The 23,067-nt window shown below is 32.9% G+C and overlaps 3 protein-coding genes across 5 annotated transcripts in view; 1 reads left to right on the top strand and 2 right to left on the bottom strand.

The window, feature by feature from the left end:
• Positions 1–1,576: 1,576 nt before the first annotated feature.
• Positions 1,577–2,630, bottom strand: mRpS24 (mitochondrial ribosomal protein S24). Its single transcript, XM_074177342.1, has 3 exons — positions 2,508–2,630; positions 2,270–2,453; positions 1,577–2,124 (listed from the first exon to the last, which is right to left on the bottom strand). The coding sequence occupies exons 1-3, from the start codon at positions 2,523–2,525 to the stop codon at positions 1,835–1,837; spliced, it is 492 nt and encodes a 163-aa protein (XP_074033443.1). The 5' UTR covers positions 2,526–2,630; the 3' UTR covers positions 1,577–1,834.
• Positions 2,631–3,878: 1,248 nt separating this feature from the next.
• LOC111511628 (uncharacterized) lies at positions 3,879–5,426 on the bottom strand. Of its 2 annotated transcripts, none has more exons than XM_023167656.2 (4): positions 5,151–5,426; positions 4,918–5,094; positions 4,083–4,197; positions 3,879–4,021 (listed from the first exon to the last, which is right to left on the bottom strand). In XM_023167656.2, the coding sequence occupies exons 1-4, from the start codon at positions 5,284–5,286 to the stop codon at positions 3,892–3,894; spliced, it is 558 nt and encodes a 185-aa protein (XP_023023424.2). In that variant the 5' UTR covers positions 5,287–5,426; the 3' UTR covers positions 3,879–3,891. The 2 variants fall into 2 exon arrangements, with proteins under 2 accessions (XP_023023424.2, XP_074033442.1); XM_074177341.1 differs by having other exon boundaries at positions 4,918–5,045; positions 5,151–5,423.
• A 2,279-nt stretch (positions 5,427–7,705) lies between these two features.
• The window catches only part of LOC111511621 (E3 ubiquitin-protein ligase SHPRH), a 37,692-nt gene continuing 22,330 nt past the window's right edge, over positions 7,706–23,067 (top strand). Inside the window, exons 1-8 of one of the 2 annotated variants that reach the window (XM_074177340.1) lie at positions 7,706–8,304; positions 9,622–9,792; positions 9,849–10,061; positions 11,734–12,563; positions 15,921–16,116; positions 19,654–19,817; positions 19,877–20,047; positions 22,472–22,654. In XM_074177340.1, coding sequence (XP_074033441.1) covers positions 7,947–8,304; positions 9,622–9,792; positions 9,849–10,061; positions 11,734–12,563; positions 15,921–16,116; positions 19,654–19,817; positions 19,877–20,047; positions 22,472–22,654 — 2,286 coding nt within the window. In that variant the 5' untranslated portion in view covers positions 7,706–7,946. The remainder of the gene's footprint in view (positions 8,305–9,621; positions 9,793–9,848; positions 10,062–11,733; positions 12,564–15,920; positions 16,117–19,653; positions 19,818–19,876; positions 20,048–22,471; positions 22,655–23,067) is intronic. The other variant, XM_074177339.1, reaches the window with a different exon arrangement.

Raw genomic sequence — 23,067 nt, 5'->3', positions numbered from 1 at the left:
TCAACGTAGAGAATTGTAATGTTTTCCTTCATTCTCGTCTCGTTCCAACATTTAATTACGATTCTTTTGGTCTTTGCAGCAAGAAGTGCTCTTTCCACATAAGTGAGACTTCTAATAATTCAATTTCAATTAGAAATTATTTCATTTCATATTTCACATAGAAGAGCAGAATTTTTTCTCGATTAACAATCAGTTGTGACACATTTCATATATTTATGTTAGTATACTTACGAGTTAATTCACCCCGGTAACTTGGTGTTAGTACACCACTGGTTGCTCGGCAATGTTCGGAAATTCATCAGCTAGATTTGTCAGCCAACTTCACATTGGTCCATTAAATTCACTTAAATGAAAAATTTATCGCGGGAAATTTTCTTAACTAATGTGTCCAATTAGTCGTACTTTGAATTCATTTATGAAAATGTGCCTTCTATGGAATAATGCTCTGGATTACTAAATTGTTGTATTTATTTAAATTATACTTCAAATTATGAATGGACTGGTCCGTTAGTTGATGAAAAATAATAACAATAATAATGATAATCATTACACAATTGTCACAAAGGTTATCAATTATAGACGCGTTTCGCTAACACCATAGCTTCCTACTGAGGTAGTCCTGTGAATGATATCTGATTCAATTCCATAACGAATGTTTGGGGTACATACTGAATAGTGTTTTTTGTATAATTCATGTTCATAGTTGTATGTAGTTGTTTCGAAATGTTTTTTCTTTCCATGTAATTCAATATTTATATCAATATACTTACTTATTTCGGGATGGCTTTTTCTTCCAATTTTGGTCTGAAATATACTTCTTATCATGGTCTACACATCTTGGTAAGGAGTATATTTTGAAGTTAATTGTTTTCTTTTTTTTGAAAGACTCCCACATTTTTTTTTTTTTTTCATTAAGATGGAGAAGTAGATAGTTAACACTTTTCATCCCCAAAAATTAATCTCTCCTAAAAATATACTCCTGTCAATTAGACCAAATGATTGATGAAGTTTACAGATATGCTACATGTTTTTCAAATATGGTTCTTATCATGTAGTTATCAGTAAGTTTAGGCAGGCATAAAATCGCTAACGCAATGAGTGTCAGCTCTCACTCTAGGTTATCTTGGTCTTTGCTTCCGTACAGCGCATTTAGCCAAATGAATGTTATCTACAAAAGAATTGATGATGTTGCTGATATGACACCGACATTAATTATAATATCACGTTAATTACTTTACTCCAAATGATGTAAGTAAATTATATTTTACACCAAAGACTTTATGCCTAAATTATTCATCTGTGCTTAAATTGTGATCCCTGAAGATGCTATTGTATAACGAAACAAATCCAACCCAACATTTTATATCACAGAGACAAAATAATTTCCTCCAGACGAGGAATTCATGTCAACGTTTACATCACAATGTGATATCACTGAGATGTCGATTAGCTGAATTTTGTTAGCTGGGTTTTATTTACTTCAATATTTTCACAACAGAGTGCAGTTATGAAATGAACATTCAAAATTAATTACCAAAAGTAAATTATGGTTATGGTTATGAATGAAAGTAAGCCATTAATATCTACAATTTTCTTGAGAAACCAGATAAAGATAAAAATATCCAGATGAATACAGAAGCACTGTAGTGTTTCGTCATTAATTACATTAAATGAACCTGCATTAATTCTCTTCTTAAGGTGGAGAAAAATGGGGGTTGTATGTTATATTCTACCTATTTAAAATAGAGGCAAGATGGAATTATTGCCTTTACAAGAGGTATAATATGGGATTTGTTCACATACACCTATGATAATTCAGAGACATATTCACAATTCAGATATATTTGAAAATAACTTTTTTCCTATCAGCTTCAGTCTGAAGTTCCATTTTTACCGGACACTGGAGCCAAAAACTCAAGAGCTCTTCGGTGTAACCAAGCAAGAAGTATATTTTTCTGGCACTGACACTTCTGTGAATAATACCAGCTATCCTAACAATGTTATGCTGCCTCTTAATTATAACCTCACTTAAAAACAGATCATGCCAAGTTCCTGTCACAAATTTTCGGATAAATAGGTCCTCGACTGCAGTTTCTGAGGAGCGCAGACCTCCATCAAGATTAGCTAAAAATAAAGAATAATCTCAAGTTCAAACATCTACAATTATTTAGAATTGATACTTTCCACTGTTTATTTTAATTTCAATTCTCGGGTTATTCAAGATTGTTAGCCATTTGGTAAAATGTAATTTCAAATATAGTGAACTTACATGTATTCCAAGAATTCCATGATTTTCTATGAGCGATTTCATGAGGAGGATTTGCCATTTCATAAGTTAGGGGCATGTCCTTTCTAGGTGTTATTCTGTATCGACCTGCCTGAACTTTATTACATGCCGATGTTGTATGTAACAAGCGGAAGGCATTATTCTTTAATACCTTGTTTGAAAGTACCTGAAAAAAATTATATTTTGATTATTTTCCTTGAACTAATACTAATTTTTTTACATTTTTAAATAAACTCATTTTTTCCCTTTTTTAAAACAAAAACAAGGGAGGAGGTTATGTAACTCTTACTCTTCTTTTCTATTTCTTTAGGCATTTGCCCCAAAAAGTACCAAGTCGTAAGTCGCTGATGTTTTGTGATTAGGATAGGTGCATAAATTGCACCAAACTTCACAGAATCTTTGGAAATGCAAGTATAACAAAAAAAAATGAATATTTCAATTCTAATGCGAATGGGATGAATATGGATTTAGAACAAATGTGAAGACTTTATTTTGAAAATAATTGTTCTCTTCCTTTATCTGGAAGATTCCTACATTTTTTGTTTTAAGATTGAGAAGTAGAGAGCAAAAACCCCTCTTTCCTAAGAATTGATTTCTCCTAAAAATATACCCCTCTCTTATACAGGGAAAATTGGCGCATTCGCTTTTTCGGCTGCAGGGAAACCCGAAAAAAACCTGCAGCACCACATCATCTGAAGATCTTGATTTGCTAATGTCCTCTCTTTCGAAAAACAAACTGTAGGGTGTCTATAGAGCCTCTGATTTTTCTTTCAATTTAAAATGAATGAATTACATATCCAGCAACTTTCATTTAAGTAGTTAGGTTGAAATATGGATGACTGGAATAATTTATTTGGATGTTCAAATTACAGAAAGTTTTCACGCAAAGTAAAAATAGTTTTTGCTGATGACAACTTTAGAAATGATAGAATACATGGAGATTACCACAACCAAATATTTCAACTATGTTCGTTTATCATGCACAGACCTAGGACAATATACCGCTGATCTAGCAGTACCACCACACTGTTCCAGATGCTGACAGTACAGTAGCAGACATCTTCGAAGCTTCTCATCTCGAGTAAGTAAGATTTCATACTTCAAAGTAAAAACAGGTGTGATTTCATGTATTTTGTATTTATATAATTTTTGATTATTATAACAATAAAAGTATTTTTGAAAAGCAAGTTTAGTACCATCGATAGTTAATTCGCAAAGATCATTTGGCGATTTGCAATTCGCAACAAAAATTCAGATAATCAATAACGATTAAGTCATAATAAATGGAAACAAAGGGTATTTCAGTTTTGGGTACTTCAGGTGGGACAATTGCCAAACTCTTTTTGTGAAAATAGGAACTGAAAGAAGCAAAATCGATTTATTCATCAAATACCGATGAATATGACTTCACATATTATCACATATTGAAAAAAATCAAAGTTTTATTCCAGGTAATTTTCAAATCTTTGTTGAGTGTATGGTAACTACAAGTTGAAATATGAATATTTCAAAACTGGAACATATTCTCGTTGCCTATCGTTGGGGTGGAGTTCGTAGAAACATTTGTGAATAATAACAATCATAATATGCTATTAACTTTATATTTATTCGAAAAACATGACAAAAACATAAAAAATATATAAGTACATGTCAAAAATGGTGTTTGTTTTCAGTGTTAGTGAAATATTGCAGGCATCGGCGTCATTGCAACTTTGAACACAACCTCGAACATATCTGAAAATATATATAAAATGAGCGGAGTCATATATAGTTTTAAATAGACTCCAATGAATACTTATTGTCGTAGTAAAATCCGCCACAGTGGGACATTCTAACTAACTCGGTGTCTGCGGTCAAACCACCACTATCCAAAGCACAACCTCTCAGAACAATCTCGTCTTCAGTTTCATCTGAAAATATAACATTGTAGATGTATTAACTATTACTTTTTTAATTATCTATTATTGAGTTGGAAGACTGTTGTAGTCAACAACTCTCGAAGTCTATTCGCGTCACGACGTCAGTACGTCTTCTACATGAGTAGATTTTACTCATCCGTGGCATAAATTTCTGATGTTATGAATGAAATGACTGCTTCATTTTGTTATATTATCCAGAATGTTGCTGATGAGGTAATACAATAAGTATCTTACGAAACTTGAAAGTTCCCCATTGAGGACGTCGATAGTCATGCAAGTCAAATTTTTTATCGTTACTTTTTCATATTTTATAATGTGTAGCGTTCCTATGAACGATATCACAGCATGTTACCTATACTGTGACGATATCTTATTCAATTCCATAACGAATATTTGGACTAAAGACTAAATAGAAAAAAGTGTTTTTTTATAATTCAATGTTCATCTGAAAGTAGCGTTTTCTTTCGAAAACACTGTCTACATCAACGCACTAACCAAGTTAGCATCATCAGGAGTTTACTATAACTGTTCAAATATTTTAGTCATCTCCTGATGACTAAAATATTTTCCTAGGTTAGTGAAACCTGCGCCGAAAAACAATGTTTTTGTTCTAATGTAATTGAAGTGTGATCATTAGCTTGGAGTAATTATGTATTTGATATTCCGAACTATTTTGAAGGGACATTGGAGTTAAAAAATCCTCATACTCACCAAATACTCCCGTTATCTTTATACAGGAAGTTGCTGGAAAAACGCCATCTCTGCCTTTTCTGCCACCCATACACGGCGAATGAAGAATTTCAGCGGTATAATTGTTATGAAAGGGATCTTCGCACGGTCTGTAACTCTTGTTGATTGATATACATTTGAAACAATCGATTGAAAGCACTGTGCAAAATATCATACGATTTATTTTACATTTCATTAATTCATTTGAAACTCACCTTGTGTGAAATTGAAATTGAATGATAAGAGGATTAGAAATTCAAAACAAGTTAATGCAGACATTTTTATCTGCAGAAAAACATTCGAAATCAAAGTACGTTTCCATAGTAACGTGACATACTTATAATGAAACATAAAATAATCAATATTTTTCCACTGGGATACATTTTAATGAATAGTTTTCTACTCACGTCATGTTGGTATCTCTGACGTCATCGATTATACAGGTTCGAAACTCAAATGCCTTATCTCACGAAATATTTTGGTTCTGTAAATTAGTGTTCAGGTATTTCGAAATTAAAATAATTTTTTTCAGTTAATATCCGTTTTTTTGAGCAATACTTTTTTTCGTTTTCTATTTGTCCTATATATATATATATATATATATATATATATATATATATATATATATATATATATATATATATTACTATTTCGGCAGAATTTGAGACAATTTATCTCAGTTCAAAAATTTTGTCTCTTCATTTTTTCCTCAAAAATAAAACACTACAAAAAATCAAACTATCATAGAATTGTTCTTGCAATCGAGTATCCATCCTGCGATACCACTTGAATTACTATTTCAAAACTAATTCCACCAAATTGAGTCATTTGTAAAGAGCATTAATAACAAATAGATTTTCATCATTTCTTGAAAGACAAATGCCTATTCACCTTATATTTTATTAAATGAAAGTAAAGTCATCATTATCATACACCCTGTAAAAAACGAAATAAGAAGATATAGGCTGGGTTGTTCTGGTGACCAAGGCTATAAACGGAGGCTATGAATGATTGAAGAATGAAAGAAAGGAAGCATTTTAAACATAGACATGATAATATGGATTGGCCGAGATGTCACTTTTACATATATTCCAACTGCGGATCACTCAATGTATTGGCCATGCGTCACAGCATCATTTAACAAATCAAATCCCAAATTTTTCAGGAAATATACAACAGCCTTTAGGTGCTTTTACTTTCTTATCGGATCCGGCGGCTTTGTGTTATGCATCGAGCGTTTCACAGTGCATCCTAGAAAAATTTTTATAGTCGCGATCGCGGTCGAAGTGTTCTTCGCTGAACCTACCTAGAAGAGAGTGTATCTGATTAGTGTTATACTTACCTGAGCCGCCTGACGGCGACTAACGGGGGCGGTCTGTTATTCTGTTTAGTCGGCCTGGGATGTTTGTCCCTTTCTCGGAATCTGGGGTCATCTATATTTAACGCATCGTGTAGATCGCGGAACGCTGGATTTGAGTGCGATCTGATTCTATCGAACGTGCTTTCTGCATGTTCTCTCATATATACGTCCACATATTGCGTGTCCAGGTCTAGGTCTCTGTATATAAATCTATTGGGTGTATAATAAGGTGCGTTTACAGCGGCCCTTACGCTCGCATTCATAAACGATTGGATCTTCTTTCTGTATGTCTGTGCGCACTGGCCCCAGGCAGTGCATGTATACAGTATTATTGGCATTAGAATCGTTCTGATCATTAGTAACTTGACTTTCAATGTCATGTTACTGCTTCTTCCTATGATCGGCGCCAGGCGTCTTCTGGCCATTCCTCTTCTCTGCTGTACGTGGGCCTGGAATGTTAGTTTCTTGTCTAGGATGACCCCCAGATATGTCGCTTTGTTTGTCCACGGAATCTCTTGTCCGTTGAAGGTGACGTTGCCTTCCGGTTGTACGAACCTGCGAGTGAACAGTATCGCCTGACTTTTGTCAGGGTTGATACTGATTTTCCACAGGTTAGCCCACTCCTCCAATCTGTCTACCTGTTGTTGAAGGTATCTCGTAACGTGTGCTTGACTCGTAGATCTCGCCAACAGGGCCGTGTCGAACGCGTAGAGCGCCAACTTGTTAAAGTTGTTCTCTGGCTTGGGCACGTCTGCCGTATATACGGAGTAGAGGTGTGGCGAGAGGACTGCACCTTGCGGGACTCCTGCCTCCAGTAGTCAAACTGTTGATAATTCGTCTCCTACTTTGCAGCGGCATCGCCTGTCAGCTAGAAAAGACTGAATTAATCTTTCCATTGGTTTTGAGTATCCAAAATCGCTCATCTTGGCCAGTAGCCCGTCATGCCAAACTCTGTCAAACGCCTTGGAGACGTCTAAGAAGATAGCTCCGGTATTGTATCCTTTGCCAAGGTTGAAGCCTTCTGTCGCAAAGTCCACTACCCTCAGGACTTATAGCTCTGTTGAGTGTTCTGATCTAAAACCGAATTGTTCGTCGGGGAGGATCCCTAACTCTCTAGTTTGTTCTTCCAGTCTCTTCAGGATGGCAGTAAGCTAATTGGCCGGTGGTTCGCTGGAAACAGGTGGTTCTTCTTGGGCTTCGGTATTTGGATTACCATTGCCTTTTTGAACGGGTCCGGGAAGTGTTGCAATCTGAGTATAGCATTTATGATGTTGGTTATGGCTGCTATACCCTTTCGCGGCAGTATGAGTGACGTAAATGCACCTCTTCTTTTATAGTTCTTGGCGTCGATGTCACAGAATACTAGGGTGTTCTGTGTCAATGTTCTCTCTTCAAAGGCCAGTCCATATTATGACGTCACTGCTTTTAGGCTGGTTCTATTTTTGTTTGTAGGTTGGGAGGTTATGTTATTGAAAAGTCTAGTATAAAATAAAATATTAAAATAAAAAAAATTTTATGAATGAACTCACGGTTTTTAATTAGAGTAAAGCAAAAATGTCTTCAAACAAAGCATTTTAAATTGAAGGGTACCATTCTTTTAACCTCCCAAACCACTGAGTCTGGAATGTATTGTCAGTAATTCATTTTGAAAATGGGTAGACAGAAGAATATCCCTTATAAGATCGCTGCCATTGAAGACAACTGTAATTACAGAGATTATATACCAGTGTCCAAAAAACGCAAACGAAAATCACATATCAAAAAATCTATGAACAGATTTTTCAATGTTGAACTTGCAAAAACAGAACAAAAACAGTTTTATATAGGGGAGCTACTGATTGGTGAAACGAATAATATTTTCCCCAGTGAATATACAGATTGTCGAGTTTCATTCAAAATTTTGAATGATGATGATCGAGGTAATGATGAACTAGATACAATAATCCTTGAATGTGATAAGGTTTCAATGGTTATCATTAAAATCTATGAAGACATCAACTTTCTCAAAGGTAAGTGGTACTTGTTTATTATGTGGAATAGTTTTAACCACTGGCATAATCTTCATGAAATGCATAAAACAAAAAATTATTCTCAAGTTTCTCTCTTTTGCAAATCCATTTTGAGAGTAAACTAAACTAAAAGGTCTAACCCGAATGAACACATTTTCAAAGCCACTAACAAAACCAATTTGGAAAGAAGTTAACACAAAATTGGACAGAAAACAAAAAGTAACATATAGTATAACTCTGAAAATAAATAGTACCACACTTGCAGATGCCAAATCAGTAGCTAATTGTTTCGAAGAATCTGAAAATATCAGTAGAAAGCATGTAGCCTGGTTTATTTCTCTCGTATCCAAAAAACAATTAAAAATAACAAAATAAGGGCCAATAGGCCAGGGTTGGAGTTGCTCAATTTTTTTGCAGTCATATTGATAAATACTATTTTTTAAAGATATTTTCTCGCATACTGGGTGATTTCCGTCACTTTCCCTCAAAGCATAGACCATTTGCACCATATCTTCCAATATATAATTCATAATGAAAATAATTCAATCTACACAGGAAAGAAACTTCAAAACATGGCGTTATTGATAAATTCCGAGATACATTTTTTGATGTCAGTCTTGAATAACTGGGTTTTCAAAGAAAAAAGCAGTACAAATATTTTAGGTTTTTTACGCATTTCTTACTTTTGAAACCGCTGATTACTATCACTAGATGGTATGAAAAATGCTAATGTACTAGTGATTAGTTTGAATATTCAAAAAACAATTTTGAGTAAGTGAACGTAAGAAAATACATTTTTTTGTAGTTACAACAATTACTAAAACTTAGTATAATTTGTAAAATATCAGTTTTTCGTATAGTATACCTCTGATAAAAAACGTAGTGAAATGTTGAAACATTATATACAAAAGAAAAAATTCAGTGTTTTACATTTGGAAAAGTTGAATTATGTCTGTTTGAAAATGAATGAAACTTGATACAAAAGAATTTCTTTCTTCAACATAGCAGAATCAATCCACCTTCAAATAGATACATTCTTGCGAGAAAAATCTCTCTTGGAAAGTAGGATTCCATCTCATTACTACGGCTCGTGAGTGGGGAATACTACCACATCGCCAATTCATAGCTTTTACTAATATTTACTATTACTATCTGTGCATGTTCCAAGTGTCGAACTTTTTTATATATTGTTATACTCTTTCTATTTTTTCATGAAATGAATTATTCTTTCTTTTGTTATCAATTTTCATTCTTCCCTAAGTTATCTAAAGAACAAACTCATGTATTGTATTCAAATCATTTTATTTTATTTTTCAGACTTGTTCACTTTGAAGATTTTTTGTTTCGATTTTTCTGTTCGAGATGAGAAAGTGTATTTATCAATGTATTTCAAAGCATTACCACTGCCAACGTTTCATAGTAGGATAGGAAATTGCATAAAAACACTTTTTTCATTAATTTATGAAATCGATACAAATACCACTGAAGGTAATATTTTTGGTTTCCACTAAGCAGTACTTGAATAATATTAACATTTTCCATAGATGAAGAGAGTAGTATCAATGAAAATAGACATGGAGGAAAAGAAATTGTTGGGTTATATGAAAAGTTATGGCACATGAGGAAAACTAATGACCTTGCTAATTTTGAAAGAGAGAGTGTCCTACATCCAAATCTTAAGCCTTCATTAAGACCCTATCAAGAGAATTCTGTTAGATGGATGCTTTCTCGTGAAAAAAATAATACCATGGAACTTGGTAAGATATTAGTTAATGTCCACATGGTGTTGAGAAAACTTATTTTATTATTTTAATATGTAGAACTAGATGTAGAAATGCTTTATTCCATCCATACTTAAATAATAATAACAGCCTTTATTACCCAACAGATAAAAACCATTTATGGTATGGTAAAAAAGACATATAGGTGGTCATAACTACAAAGTTACAATTTGATAAAATGAACAAAAATATAATATAATAAAATAAAAAATCATCTGCAAAAAATCACTTATTACAATCAGCATAATTACTAAGGTCATTAATAAATAATACGAATAGAAGTCGTCCGAGATTCGATTCCTGAGGTACTCTAGATGAAGGATTGTAATATAAAGAATCATAGCTGAAGTAGGTGTAATTTAATGAAAAGTACTGCTGAATTATAGAAACCAAATTGGTGGACTTTTTGACTAAGAATCATGTGATTAAGTTGATCAAATGCTTTAGCAAGATCAGTGTATATCACATCAACTTGACCACGATTATCTAAGACATCACTAACACACTAACTGTTAGACATAAATCCATGTTGTTGCGGATATATGATATGAACTGAGCAATGTACGAGATTATAGTTTGATAGGATTGAAATAGGACGATGATTCCTAATATCAGATGGATCTCCAGACTTTAAAATGGGACAAACTCGTTGATATCTCAGGAAAAGCATTATTTTCATGATTGAAAAGTGCTTCAAGGAATAGACACAGATGTAATATTTGATCAAAAAGGATGGTATCTTATCAGGACTAGAAGTGAACTATTTTTAGTTTACGTGCTGCAATCAAGATTTCCTTTTCGCTGATGTTTTCAAAGCTTATATTATTATAAAAACAATTGGAATGTAATAAGCATGGATGCAAAGTATTTTCATCAACTGCAGACTGTGAATATGTACTGTGGAAAAAATTTGCAAAACTATTTACAATTTCATCTGAAGAATCAATAGTGAAGTCATCAAATTTCGTTCTACGTGGAATATCTCAAAACTAAGCTTGGATAAAATTCTCCTAAATATATGGTTGTGAAATGTTTCACTGCAGACAAATTTTCTAATTTTAATGGGTAACTAGATATGTGTAGGTATACAGTCAGGACACAAATATCTTTCGAGCGGGGCAAAAAATCAGAGTCGGACAAAATTTTTGCGAAAAGGAATCATTTTTAGTACAATTTGATAAATAGCCAATAGTGTGACCTCACTTGCGGCGTACAGGGCGCTGTTAACTTTTTTTAATGAAAAGGGGGGGTCTCACTCTATACAGTGATTTTCTCTTTTTAGAATTTTGATGACTGGTTGTCAAAATAGACTCAACTAGGGCCTTATATATATTTATGGTAGTATTTTTTGCTAAACAATTCCTCAGGATATAAAACATGCACATGAATTCACTTAATTTCCCACAAATTTTCCCAAATTCAGTTTATTGTTATAGTTTTAGGTATTTAATAACCTTATTTCACTCTTATCTGTATCTGATGTAATAAGTACATTATTTTTTTTTGTTTTTATTAATTACTTCTAGCATTTTTTATATATTATAGAGTCATCATAATACTTTTGTCAAAAACAATTACACTTAATATTGAAATATCTGCTGTATTATTTTCAACGTTTCATCAAACCTAATTTCCACTTTCATTTCAGATCAGCTGCAACCTCTTTATACTCCGTTGTTATTAAAATCTGATTTAACCATATACCTTGACAAATACAGCGGGTATGTAACTCTAGAAAGACCTGTGATCGCTAAATCCAGTCAGGGAGGTATTCTTGCCGATGAAATGGGTCTGGGGAAAACAGTTGAAGTTCTGGCTTGCATACTACTGAATCCGAAAAATCAAGTTTCTCATGAAATTGAGCAAAAAGATTCTGCAACCGATTTAAAGCCAGTCGTAGTGAAACAATTACAGAAACGCAAAATGCCTGTTGATGAAGAAGAAGAAGCAAGCTCTATTCTCCATGATCGTTCCAAGAAGTTGAAAATTCCTAACAATTGGGTAAAAACGTCAAGTAAAAAATCGTCCACTTACGTAGCTCTAAAGATGTGGTATGATAGTATTTTGTCAGATGTTAGCACAACATCATCATCTGCAGTAGATGAAGATAGGGTTTCGATTCAGTGCATTTGCGGAAGCAGGTCAGAAGATGGGATCATCGAGTGTGACTGTTGTGGCAAATACCAACACCGTGAATGCTTGGGATATAACAAATCCTTGGGGAGGTACCTCTGCCCTCAATGTTGGATGGACGAACCCCTATTGGAATGCGGAGCTACATTGATTGTCACTCCTCTGACCCTTAGATCTCAGTGGTCAAGAGAAATTTGCAAGCACATTAGAGGAAAACTGAAGGTTTTGCAATACGATGGTTGCAATCTCACTCCTGTTTATCCCACTCAGCTGAAGGAGTATGATATTGTGATAACGACATACAGTGTGTTACAAAATGAACTGAGACTTACTGAAAATGTTCAGGTATGGTATTTATAGAAATTTCATATCACTCCTTGGAAGTGACTTTTTCAAATTCTTCACACATAGTTCCATTCAATGCATTATATATACATTTACATGTCACATTTCACTCCTCAATGTGTTAGATTTACACTAGGAATGTACCTTATTTAGCCCAAAATTTGCAATTTTTTCAATACAACTGATTGTCAAATCATTTATTTTATATTCCGTTCCAAATTTCGTTTCAAAACGCCAATATTTCACACGTGACCACTGTGACTTCACAAGTTTATAAACGCTGGTAAGATAAGATAATACTAAGTTTTTTCGTGAAGATGATTTCAAAGTTTTATGTTGTACGTTGACGTAGTAAGCAAGTGCTACAATTGAAACATCTGAAAGATTATTAGAAATAGGAAAGCAGAATTTAAATTTGCCTCCTAAAAATAAATACTTGGCAAATTCATTTGCCTTGATAAGTCTATTATTTTATCTTGGAAAAAATTTCTTATAATTATTTCCAAAGGGAGTAAAAGTAAGTAGATTCAAAGAAATCGCATTTTGATTATCAAATATATATTATATTCCATAAAAGTAAAAGAAAATAATAATGTATTTTTTGGAGAAAATCTATCATGGTGTCATGCAGTGTCACATCTAAGTCACAGAGATGTACTGTTGTTCCACTCAATTGACGAAATTTACAATATCTTCTCAAAAAAAAAAATCATAAGATGTATAGCTGGAGTCAAAAGTGACTACTCATGTCGTAATCTCTTCAAAAATTACAACATTCTCATCTGTACGAGCCTGTATGTGTGTATACGTTTTCAAAAATAAGCATTCTTATCTATACAATGGAGATTTACACTCTTCCACGGAAGATAAAACAGTTTTATCTTCCTCTTGACGATGAACACTTGGTGGTTGAAACACGTGTCGAGGTGTTGAAAATAACGATTTGGTGTTGGGAAAAAACTCCAGTAATATTTATACAATGTTGTTTGAAAAAAATATAATGGATTTGATTTGATATCACTATAATAAGTTATTTGAAATATCGCTATGACAGGATTTTTTGCCACGGTGCTGTGCCAAATCAATTAAGAATTTCATTCATATTCTTTATACTTATACTATTATTCACAAAAAATTATATTCATCCACTTTTAGAATGAATACTGTAACTGTATACAGGGTCTTTCGAAAATAATTCATTACAGAGTGGTCGAAATTTCCACCTAAAACAACATCGAGAAAACTGATGAACCACGATTTTTTAAAATGGAAACCATACACTATTCTATTATTTTTGGATATTACGAAAAATAGATATCAAATTCATGAAGAATGTCCTATACCTAAAATACATCCCTGGTAAGATATATCCGATTTTGGGAAATATTTGAAATGTAAATCATTCGAAGCAATACCAAACCAAGAAAGCTTTGAAAACAAATTAAGTTACAACAAATATGAAAATTTGATGCGATATAATTGGCGTGTATTTCGTAGTTTACTATTTGTGTGCAAAATCTCTTGTTTGGGGTATTCTAATGAAGATTTCCTGAATTTAATAATCATTCATGGTGAATGTAATAAGATAATGGACAGAACTTGTCGTGTTTATGCAGAAATATTTCCTAATCTACAAAGACCCAATAAAAATATTCTGAGAAGACTTCTAAGAAACTGCCGTGATTTCGGATCTTTTTCGTCTGTCGTCAACAAAAAAAAAACACTCGTAAACAATGAGGACATCGAAATTTTAGTTTTGGCCTTCTTCACAGCTTATCCAGAAAATTCGTTGAAAGACGCAGAAAAGTCACTTAAAATTTTATATTCGTCAATAAACCGGATTTCAATCAAACATAAGTGGCGTCCCTTTAAATATCACCAGGTTCAAAATCTGAAACCTCACGGCTTACCGCACGAGTGGAATTCTGCGAATGGTTTCTTATCAAGATACAGGAGGACCCTGAATTCATGATATGGAAAGATGAAGCCAAATTTGCCAAGAAGAATGGTATGTACAATCGCCATAATACTCATTTTTGAGCAGCAGAAAATCCAAAGTTCGTTCGCCAGCACAACTTCCAGGATTCATGGAGTTTTAATTTTTTTTGCGCTATAAAGGAAGACCAAATTTTATGTTTATATCTTTATGAAGAGAATTTGAATAGCGATAGATATTCGCATATAATTAGGAATGTGGTTGGTGAATCCATAAGGCATGTTTCTGAACAATACCGTTTCAAGTTATGGTATCAGATGGATGGAGTCCCTGCACATAGTACTGGTACCATTGCTGGGTTGTTGAATGGGATGTTCGAAGATCAGTGGCTTTGCTACAATGGGCCATTTAAATGGAAAGTTTGGTTATATTTGATAACTTCAACAAAATTTTGCTATCTCATGATTGGAAAAAGAAACTCTTTAAATTCACGTTTCAATTTCGAATTAATTTTTTTTTCGTGGCAGGCACAGATACACCTACAAAATTATTAAAAAATATGAATGTTTTTCGATGTCTCCATGACAACATGAAGAATATGTACGTCTTTTAACATTGCAATTGTTACGTGTGTGTGATGAATCGCAGTGTAACATCTCAACCTAGCATATATCTCTATGATCTGGTGAGGTGACATCGCTTTGTAACCTAAAATGTTATTCTGGAAATATCAAATTTAACGTATTTGCTGAGTAATGTTTTGGTATGCAGCAAACAATATATATCTATAATAATAAAAAATTTACCATCGAATATAAAAAAAAACATGTTTTTTTGGTGTCAATGGCATCAAGTACTCTGGTCATTATCCTCGTGTTCAAGGAAGGATATGTTAATAACTCCCTGAGCCTCGTAGGGAGCATCATGGCTTTTCACAGCCCACCAACCATGTAACGTTGCAGAATCATCCCAATTTCAACTAGATAAGTTCTCTTGAGAAAAATATCTGGTTGACAATTATTCTACTCTGTGATGTCTATGTTCTACTAAAAAATAATCCAGCATGGAATGAGCTTTGAACTTTGCAAAATTTATCACCTGACATCGTCCCTGGCAATTTTTTACCCCTTTCATCAAATTTTATATCATTTACTTGCATCAATGCCTAGTTGAATTGATTTATTTAGTAAAAATATCTGATTACTTTCGAATTGAAAATGAAATATTTTTAGGGGAGATTAGTTTATATCAAAAAGCTTTTCTTCTTACCACTTCTCCATAATTATACAAAAAAATGTGAGTGATTTTCGGATGTTTCCCACATTTTTTGTATAATAATGGAGAAGTAGAAAACTGAAAATCTTTTTTCATATCTAATTACTTTTTGAATATGTTCATAATATTCTTGTTCGAAATTTCAGGCAATTAATTTGAGAAGGGAAAGAAAATATTCCCCTCAGGGGAGTCCACTTACCAGAATTAAATGGTGGCGACTTTGTTTGGATGAAGCTCAAACCGTAGACACTCCAGGTCGCATGGTGTCTGAAATGGCAGGAAAAATTAATGCCGTCCATAGATGGGCTGTCACCGGAACACCTATATCTAAAAATATATCAGGTATATATTCAGATTATTTAAAAAAATTTAATTTGCATTTTTATAGAATGACTATTGAATTAAAACTGAAAAATATATATCTACCAATTGAATGAATTGATTTTAAGAAGATTGTGATGTTGTTCCAAATATGACTATTCCTGAATCCATTTGCAAATCTTCCTGGTATTCTGTTCACCAGAATATGAAAGGTATATATAGTGAGACAGATGGTTTTGTTCGTTTCACAAAAAAACTAACCCAAACTTTCAACAACAATTCATATTACCTGAAATGAAAATTGTGAAGAACTAGCTGGTTTATAGTTGAGAAGAGATCTTTCAAGACAGCAGTACAGAAGTTTCATTGTACAAATGGAAAACCCCAATGATAAGCATATTAAAAAACTCAGCATTTTTCATGACCAAGATATAATAAGGGGTGATTGGTTTCCGGGTTTTGCCGTGATCTTTGGTTATAATCTCCAAACGTTTCAACTCAAACTGCGGCAGTCATCTTCAGTCATCTTCCGCAGTTGCAGTTGACATGTTTGTAGATTATAACTAAGGAAAATCATATAGTGAAAACCCTGAAACCAACCAAAACATTGACGCCAGCCTTGAAAGTCTTCATTCCTGTAATAAGTGGTGAAATATCAATTTCATCACGTATTTCATCTATTTTTTGGATAGGTTTATCATCGATATGATAACTGAACTGATAACTGAACAGGCTGATAGAAACTACAAAAAAAAGTAATATGTCAAAAAGATAGAAAAAAATCAAAATAACACGAAAACATTATGGAACACTGTGAAAACTCTACACAACTCCCATCCAAAACAAGAGATATCGAAAATTGAATCAAAAAATAAAAATATAGTCGAAGATGAACAGGAGATGACTGAAATATTCAACAACTATTTCATAAATGTAGGGAAAACTCTAGCAGAAAATATAACACCCTCACTTGAACCCACACCTGAAAGAGAACCAGTCCCAAATTCGTTCTTTCTGACACCCACTACGGAAAAAGAAATCAAGACAACAATTGATTCACTAAAAAATGGAAAAACTCTCGGGTACGATTCGATCACCGCCGAAACGCTCAAAAGAATATCACAAGAAGTCTCAACTCCATTGGCACATCTGATCAATAGAATATTCTCTACGGGAATTTGTCCTTCACACTTCAAACTGAGCATTGTAAAACCTCTCTTCAAAAAAGGAGAAAAGACAAAACCGGAGAACTATAGACCCGTGTCACTCATAACGAATATAACAAAAATTTTTGAAAAAATAATAAAAGGTCGAATGACACAATATCTGGATAAATATCAAATGATCTCAGATAGACAGTATGGGTTCAGACAGGGAAAATCCACCCAGGATGCAATAGCGAAAATCACATCAAAAATATACGAAGGTATGGAAGACGGATTAATGACAATTGGTATATTTCTCGATCTCTCCAAGGCATTCGATATAGTCAATCATGAACTGCTTCTAGGTGCCTTGGAGAAATTAGGATTTAGGGGTATCGTGCTCAAATTATTCAGAAATTACTTATCAAATAGGAAACAGTCAGTACAAATTAAAGACAAAATAAGCACTCAACAGATAATCACATGTGGAGTACCACAAGGTACCGTCTTAGGACCCATTCTCTTCACTATTTATGTGAATAAACTATTTACCCTGAAGTGTGGAGGAGAAATCTACAGCTTTGCTGACAACACAGTTGTGTTATACAAAGATGATTCATGGAACAACCTGAAAAGCAAAATCGAGTTAGATTTTGAAAGTGTGTTGAAATGGTTTGAGCAGAATTACCTCACAGTAAACTATGACAAGACCAAGTTTATGCCATTTGCCATCTACAAAAACAATCTACCTCAGTATGAAACGATTTTAATTCAAAGAAATGATACAATTGAACTTATACATTCCACAATTAGTTTTAAATATTTGGGAATAACATTAGATCGACACTTGAGATGGGATATACACGCTCAGAATATCGTTAATACTCTAAGGTACATGCTCCCACAATTCAAATATTTGGTGAAAATATTAAATACTCACCATATGAAGGTTCTGTACCACGCATTAATAGAATCAAGATTACAATATGGGATATTAGGGTGGTGAGGCATAGCAGATATCCACCTGAAAAAAATTGAAATTTTGCAAAAAAGATTCCTAAAAATAATATTCAAGAGACCATATAGGTATCCTACAGACGAATTATATAAAGAATCGAAATGCTTCGATTTGAAACAATCATTTTTTTATAGCATTTTAGTTAACCTATACAGAAACAAACATGAACTGAAAACACTAGAACATAAATACACAACAAGACAAAAAAGCAATTCTGATATTCGTACGAAATCCTCAAAAAAAGCGGTAGGACAACGATGTTATACTTACCTCGCACCTCGGGTTTTCAACTTCTCACATAAAAGTTTAAAGGATCTCATCACTCACATCAACTCTATCACTTTAATCAGAAAAAAACTAAAATCGTACACATTTAATCTAGACAAAAAAGTAATTCACGATATATTAAGAGTACAGAACAATTAGTTGAAAATTAAAGGGTTATTTCCCCTATGTTGACTACAATATTGAAAAAATTATAAAATACCTCTACATTAAACAACAAAATTTATGAATAAACAGGACAAAACCCCACGCACAACCTAGGTTTCTGTGGGTCTCCCTGTTTATTCATGGAAATCATCGAAGAAACTGATATCCATTATTGTACTTAGAATGATACAGAAACTTATATTCACAACAATAAGTATTAGTACTATTACATTGTTAATATAATTTTGTCCAACTTACGAGTGTTCTCTATATGAATCATCATTATTATTGTTTTACTTTACACATTTTAATATTCTGTCCACGCACAAGTTTTACTTTTGTGGGTCTTCCTTTCTTTTATTCATTCACCATTGTTATATTTATATATATATATATATATATATATATATATATATATATATATATATATATATATATATATATATATATTGTAAAATTGATTTGAAATCTTGGTAAATAAATATTATATTATTATTATTATTATTATTATTAAGTGAAACTTATGATTGATGCATTCTAACACAAAGTATTCTGATAGTATTTTCTTATATTTAACAAAAGATTGGAAAGCAACGATAGGAAAGAAGCATTGCTAAAACACGATTTAATGTCAATTATGAATGAATTGAAAAGAAAGGGTTCGGAGTGAGTTACTTGAAGAGTTGCAGATGTTACCAACTGTTTTGGAAACTAAATTATCGATTTTGACAATTTGAGTACGGTTTGACAAATAGCTTTGATTTCAGTTTGAAATATTTCCTGTAATACCATAAACGTGGAAATCAGCTATCGACAGGGAGTGATTGGATTTATCAAATGCTTCAGTATATTCCGTGTCAAATCAACTCGTCATTTGTTATCAAAGATTTCAGTGACGCAATTTTTATGAAACAATATTGGGTTGGTGAATGCTGATTATTATTTTTGAACTGTTCTTCCTAGATCTGTATGGACTCATCGATTATATACAAATTACTCCATTCAACGACCTCACTACTTGGAACAAAATATTGTATGAGCCCTATGTGAAAGGTAACGATAAACCGATGCTTGAATTTTTGTCCAAGGTGCTGTGGAGGACGTCTAAGAAAGACGTTTTAGATCAGGTAATTTCCACTATTCCCTCCACTCGAATAAATGGCATTGAATTTTTATGAATTTTCAGATAAATATTCCAAAACAAACGTACAGAGAGCATTTATTGGAATTTTCGGCAGTTGAGAAATATTTTTACCGAAGAGAGCATGAACTTATCTGCAGTGATTTTCTGTCGAAGGTGTCAAAGTTTGATTTAACTTTGCTCTTAGATAGACTGGATAGAAGCACACTTAAAAAGGTTGGTATAATGTCCTTTATACATAAAAATGTAGAAATCAACTTCAGCAAGTCCTTTAACAAAATCCATCACTCAGTTCTGCTACAGAAGCTCGCTGGAGTCGGAGTAAATGGCAATCTGTTGAACGGGTTCGAATCTTATGTGACTGATCATTGTCAACTGGTAACAGTCGGTAAACACAAATCAGAATATCGCCTAATTACCTCCGGAGTGCCTCAAGGATCACATCTAAGGCCACTCCTATTTAATATCTATATCAATGATATATCCCAATGCTTTTAATTCGCCAATTTTCTAATGTATGCGGATGATCTAAAAATATACCATTCAATTTCTGATGTTAACGATATCACGCTTATACAGCAGGATATCAATACCTTTTATGATTACTGTGAGGTGAATAGTCTGTATCTGAACTTTGAAAAGTGTTACCACATTTTGTTTGGATGGGAAAAAACAATGTAAATCACTCATATCAAATATCTTCTTGTCACTTACAAACTGTAACGGACTTAGGAATAATATTTGATTCTAAAATGCTTTTCTATAAACATATTTTCTACGTTTCTAAAAAGGCTCACAAAATGTTAGGTTTCGTAATGAGAACTTGTTGGGAATACTTTCCGTATTCTCTATATGTCATACGTCAATAGTGTTCTAAGTTATGGCTCTGTAATATGAAACCCTTGATACGATATTTACATGAAAAAACTTGAAACGGTACAGAATATATTCATAGACTATATCAATAAAAAATGTTTTTCACTCCACCCCAATAACCGTATCTACGTTTGGAATGAACTAAACATACTCTGTATAACTGTGTAGATTCTTTACTATTGAATTCACTTCAGATTTTGAAAATGGAGTCGGCACGCACTAAGCTAGTTTCTCCATAGAGAGATTTCTATAAGTTTTCAATCTTTAAGTTCTGTCAGTTGTGCTTCATATTGTTAAATATCTTGGTTTGATTTTGTAGCACAGGACAAATTATGGCTTTTTGTAAACTTTCATTATACTATGTATATCGGTATAGATTCTTCAGTAGTGAATCTACTGCAGATTTTAAAAATTGATTTATTACTCACTAAGCTAGTTTCTCCATAGAGAGACTTCTATAAGTTTTCGATCTTTAAGTTCTGCCAGTTGTGCTTCATATTGTTAAATATCTTGGTTTAATTTTGTAGCACAGGACAAATTATGGCTTTTTGTAAACTTTCATTATACTATGTAGATTCTTCATTAGTGAATCTACTGCAGATTTTAAAAATTGATTTATTACTCACTAAGCTAGTTTCTCCATAGAGAGAATTCTATAAGTTTTCGATCTTTAAGTTCTGCCAGTTGTGCTTCATATTGTTAAATATCTTGGTTTAATTTTGTAGCACAGGACAAATTATGGCTTTTTGTAAACTTTTGTTATACTCTGTATATCAGTGTAGATTCGTTGGTATTGAATCTACTGCAGATTTTGAAAATGAATTTATTACTCACTAAACTAGTTTTTCCATAGAGAGATTTCTATAAGTTTTCGATCTTTAAGTTCTGTCAGTTGTGCTTCATATTGTTAAATATCTCGGTTTAATTTTGTAGCACAGGACAAATTATGGCTTTTTGTAAACTTTCATTATACTATGTATATCGGTGTAGATTCTTCATTAGTGAATCTGCTGCAGATTTTAAAAATTGATTTATTACTCACTAAGCTAGTTTCTCCATAGAGAGACTTCTATAAGTTTTCGATCTTCAAGTTCTGCCAGTTGTGCTTCATATTGTTAAATATCTTGGTTTAATTTTGTAGCACAGGACAAATTATGGCTTTTTGTAAACTTTTGTTATAGTATGTATATCAGTGTAGATTCGTTGGTATCGAATCTACTGCAGATTTTGAAAATGAATTTATTACTCACTAACTAGTTTTTCGATAGAGAAATTTCTATAAGTTTTCGATGTTTAAGTTCTGTCAGTTGTGCTTCATATTGTTAAATATCTTGGTTTAATTTTGTAGCACAGGACAAATTATGGCTTTTTGTAAACTTTCATTATACTATGTATATCGGTATAGATTCTTCAGTAGTGAATCTACTGCAGATTTTAAAAATTGATTTATTACTCACTAAGCTAGTTTCTCCATAGAGAGACTTCTATAAGTTTTCGATCTTTAAGTTCTGCCAGTTGTGCTTCATATTGTTAAATATCTTGGTTTAATTTTGTAGCACAGGACAAATTATGGCTTTTTGTAAACTTTCATTATACTCTGTATATCAGTGTAGATTCTTTACTATTGAATCTACTGCAGATTTTGAAAATGAATTTATTACTCTCTAAACTAGTTTTTTCATAAAGAGATTTCTATAAGTTTTCGATTTTTAAGTTCTGCCAGTTGTGCTTCATATTGTTAAATATCTAGGTTTGATTTTGTAGCTGCTGGACCCCTTATACACTTTGAGGCATGCATGTACTCATCCCAATACTTCAAGAGGTAGATATCTGGCAACGAAAAAACAAGTAACATCCATGAAAGACCTTCTCAATGCTCTCATTGTCAAAAATACCAATGACAGTGAGGACTGCCTCCGATTGATCATATCGTCTCTGAATGGTAAGGTAAAGTGATGTAATCAAATATTTTTAATAATAGTAATTGTGCCTTTTCATGAGATATATTTTATAAAACTTTCATCAACTTTCTTCAACTGTTATATTTGGGACTCTTATAATCATATCTATCATGTGGTCTTATATTCTTGGGGTAAGAATATAATGTTCAACTTTTCAGTACCACAAAAAAATATTTGCCGCATGATAAACAGGCCAAGAACAGCATCTAGTAGAAACTACTTTGCTAAGTTCACAATTCATTTTACTATTTAATATATTTTGCTGAAAGATGGAAATGGGACATCTAGCTTAGATCAAATCAAACACAAACACTACTCAAATCACTAATTCAGTTCATCTCCTGATGACGCCAACTTATTTTGAAACCTGCGTCGAGAAGACTTTTGCAGTTATGGTAT

Source organism: Leptinotarsa decemlineata, unplaced genomic scaffold (assembly GCF_025532065.1).
Source record: "Leptinotarsa decemlineata unplaced genomic scaffold, Ldec_3_MD MMD2_tig00002974_RagTag_RagTag, whole genome shotgun sequence".
NCBI lineage: Eukaryota > Metazoa > Arthropoda > Insecta > Coleoptera > Chrysomelidae > Leptinotarsa > Leptinotarsa decemlineata.
Note: the sequence above shows the minus strand (reverse complement) of the source record. Positions and strands in the feature narration are given on the sequence as shown.

What these genes read in the sequence shown, in the direction of transcription:
- mRpS24 (XM_074177342.1), bottom strand. An exon ending in ATGGAATTCTTGGAATACAT is followed by an intron (nt 2,125 to 2,269) that starts GTAAGTTCACTA and finishes CTTTATTTTTAG; the next exon opens with CTAATCTTGATGGAGGTCTG.
- LOC111511628 (XM_023167656.2), bottom strand. Translation starts at nt 5,286, where the DNA reads ATGTTTCATTATAAGTATGTCACGTTACTATGGAAACGTACTTTGATT. An exon ending in CAATTTCAATTTCACACAAG is followed by an intron (nt 5,095 to 5,150) that starts GTGAGTTTCAAA and finishes TATTTTGCACAG; the next exon opens with TGCTTTCAATCGATTGTTTC. An exon ending in GGATTTTACTACGACAATAA is followed by an intron (nt 4,022 to 4,082) that starts GTATTCATTGGA and finishes ATATATTTTCAG; the next exon opens with ATATGTTCGAGGTTGTGTTC.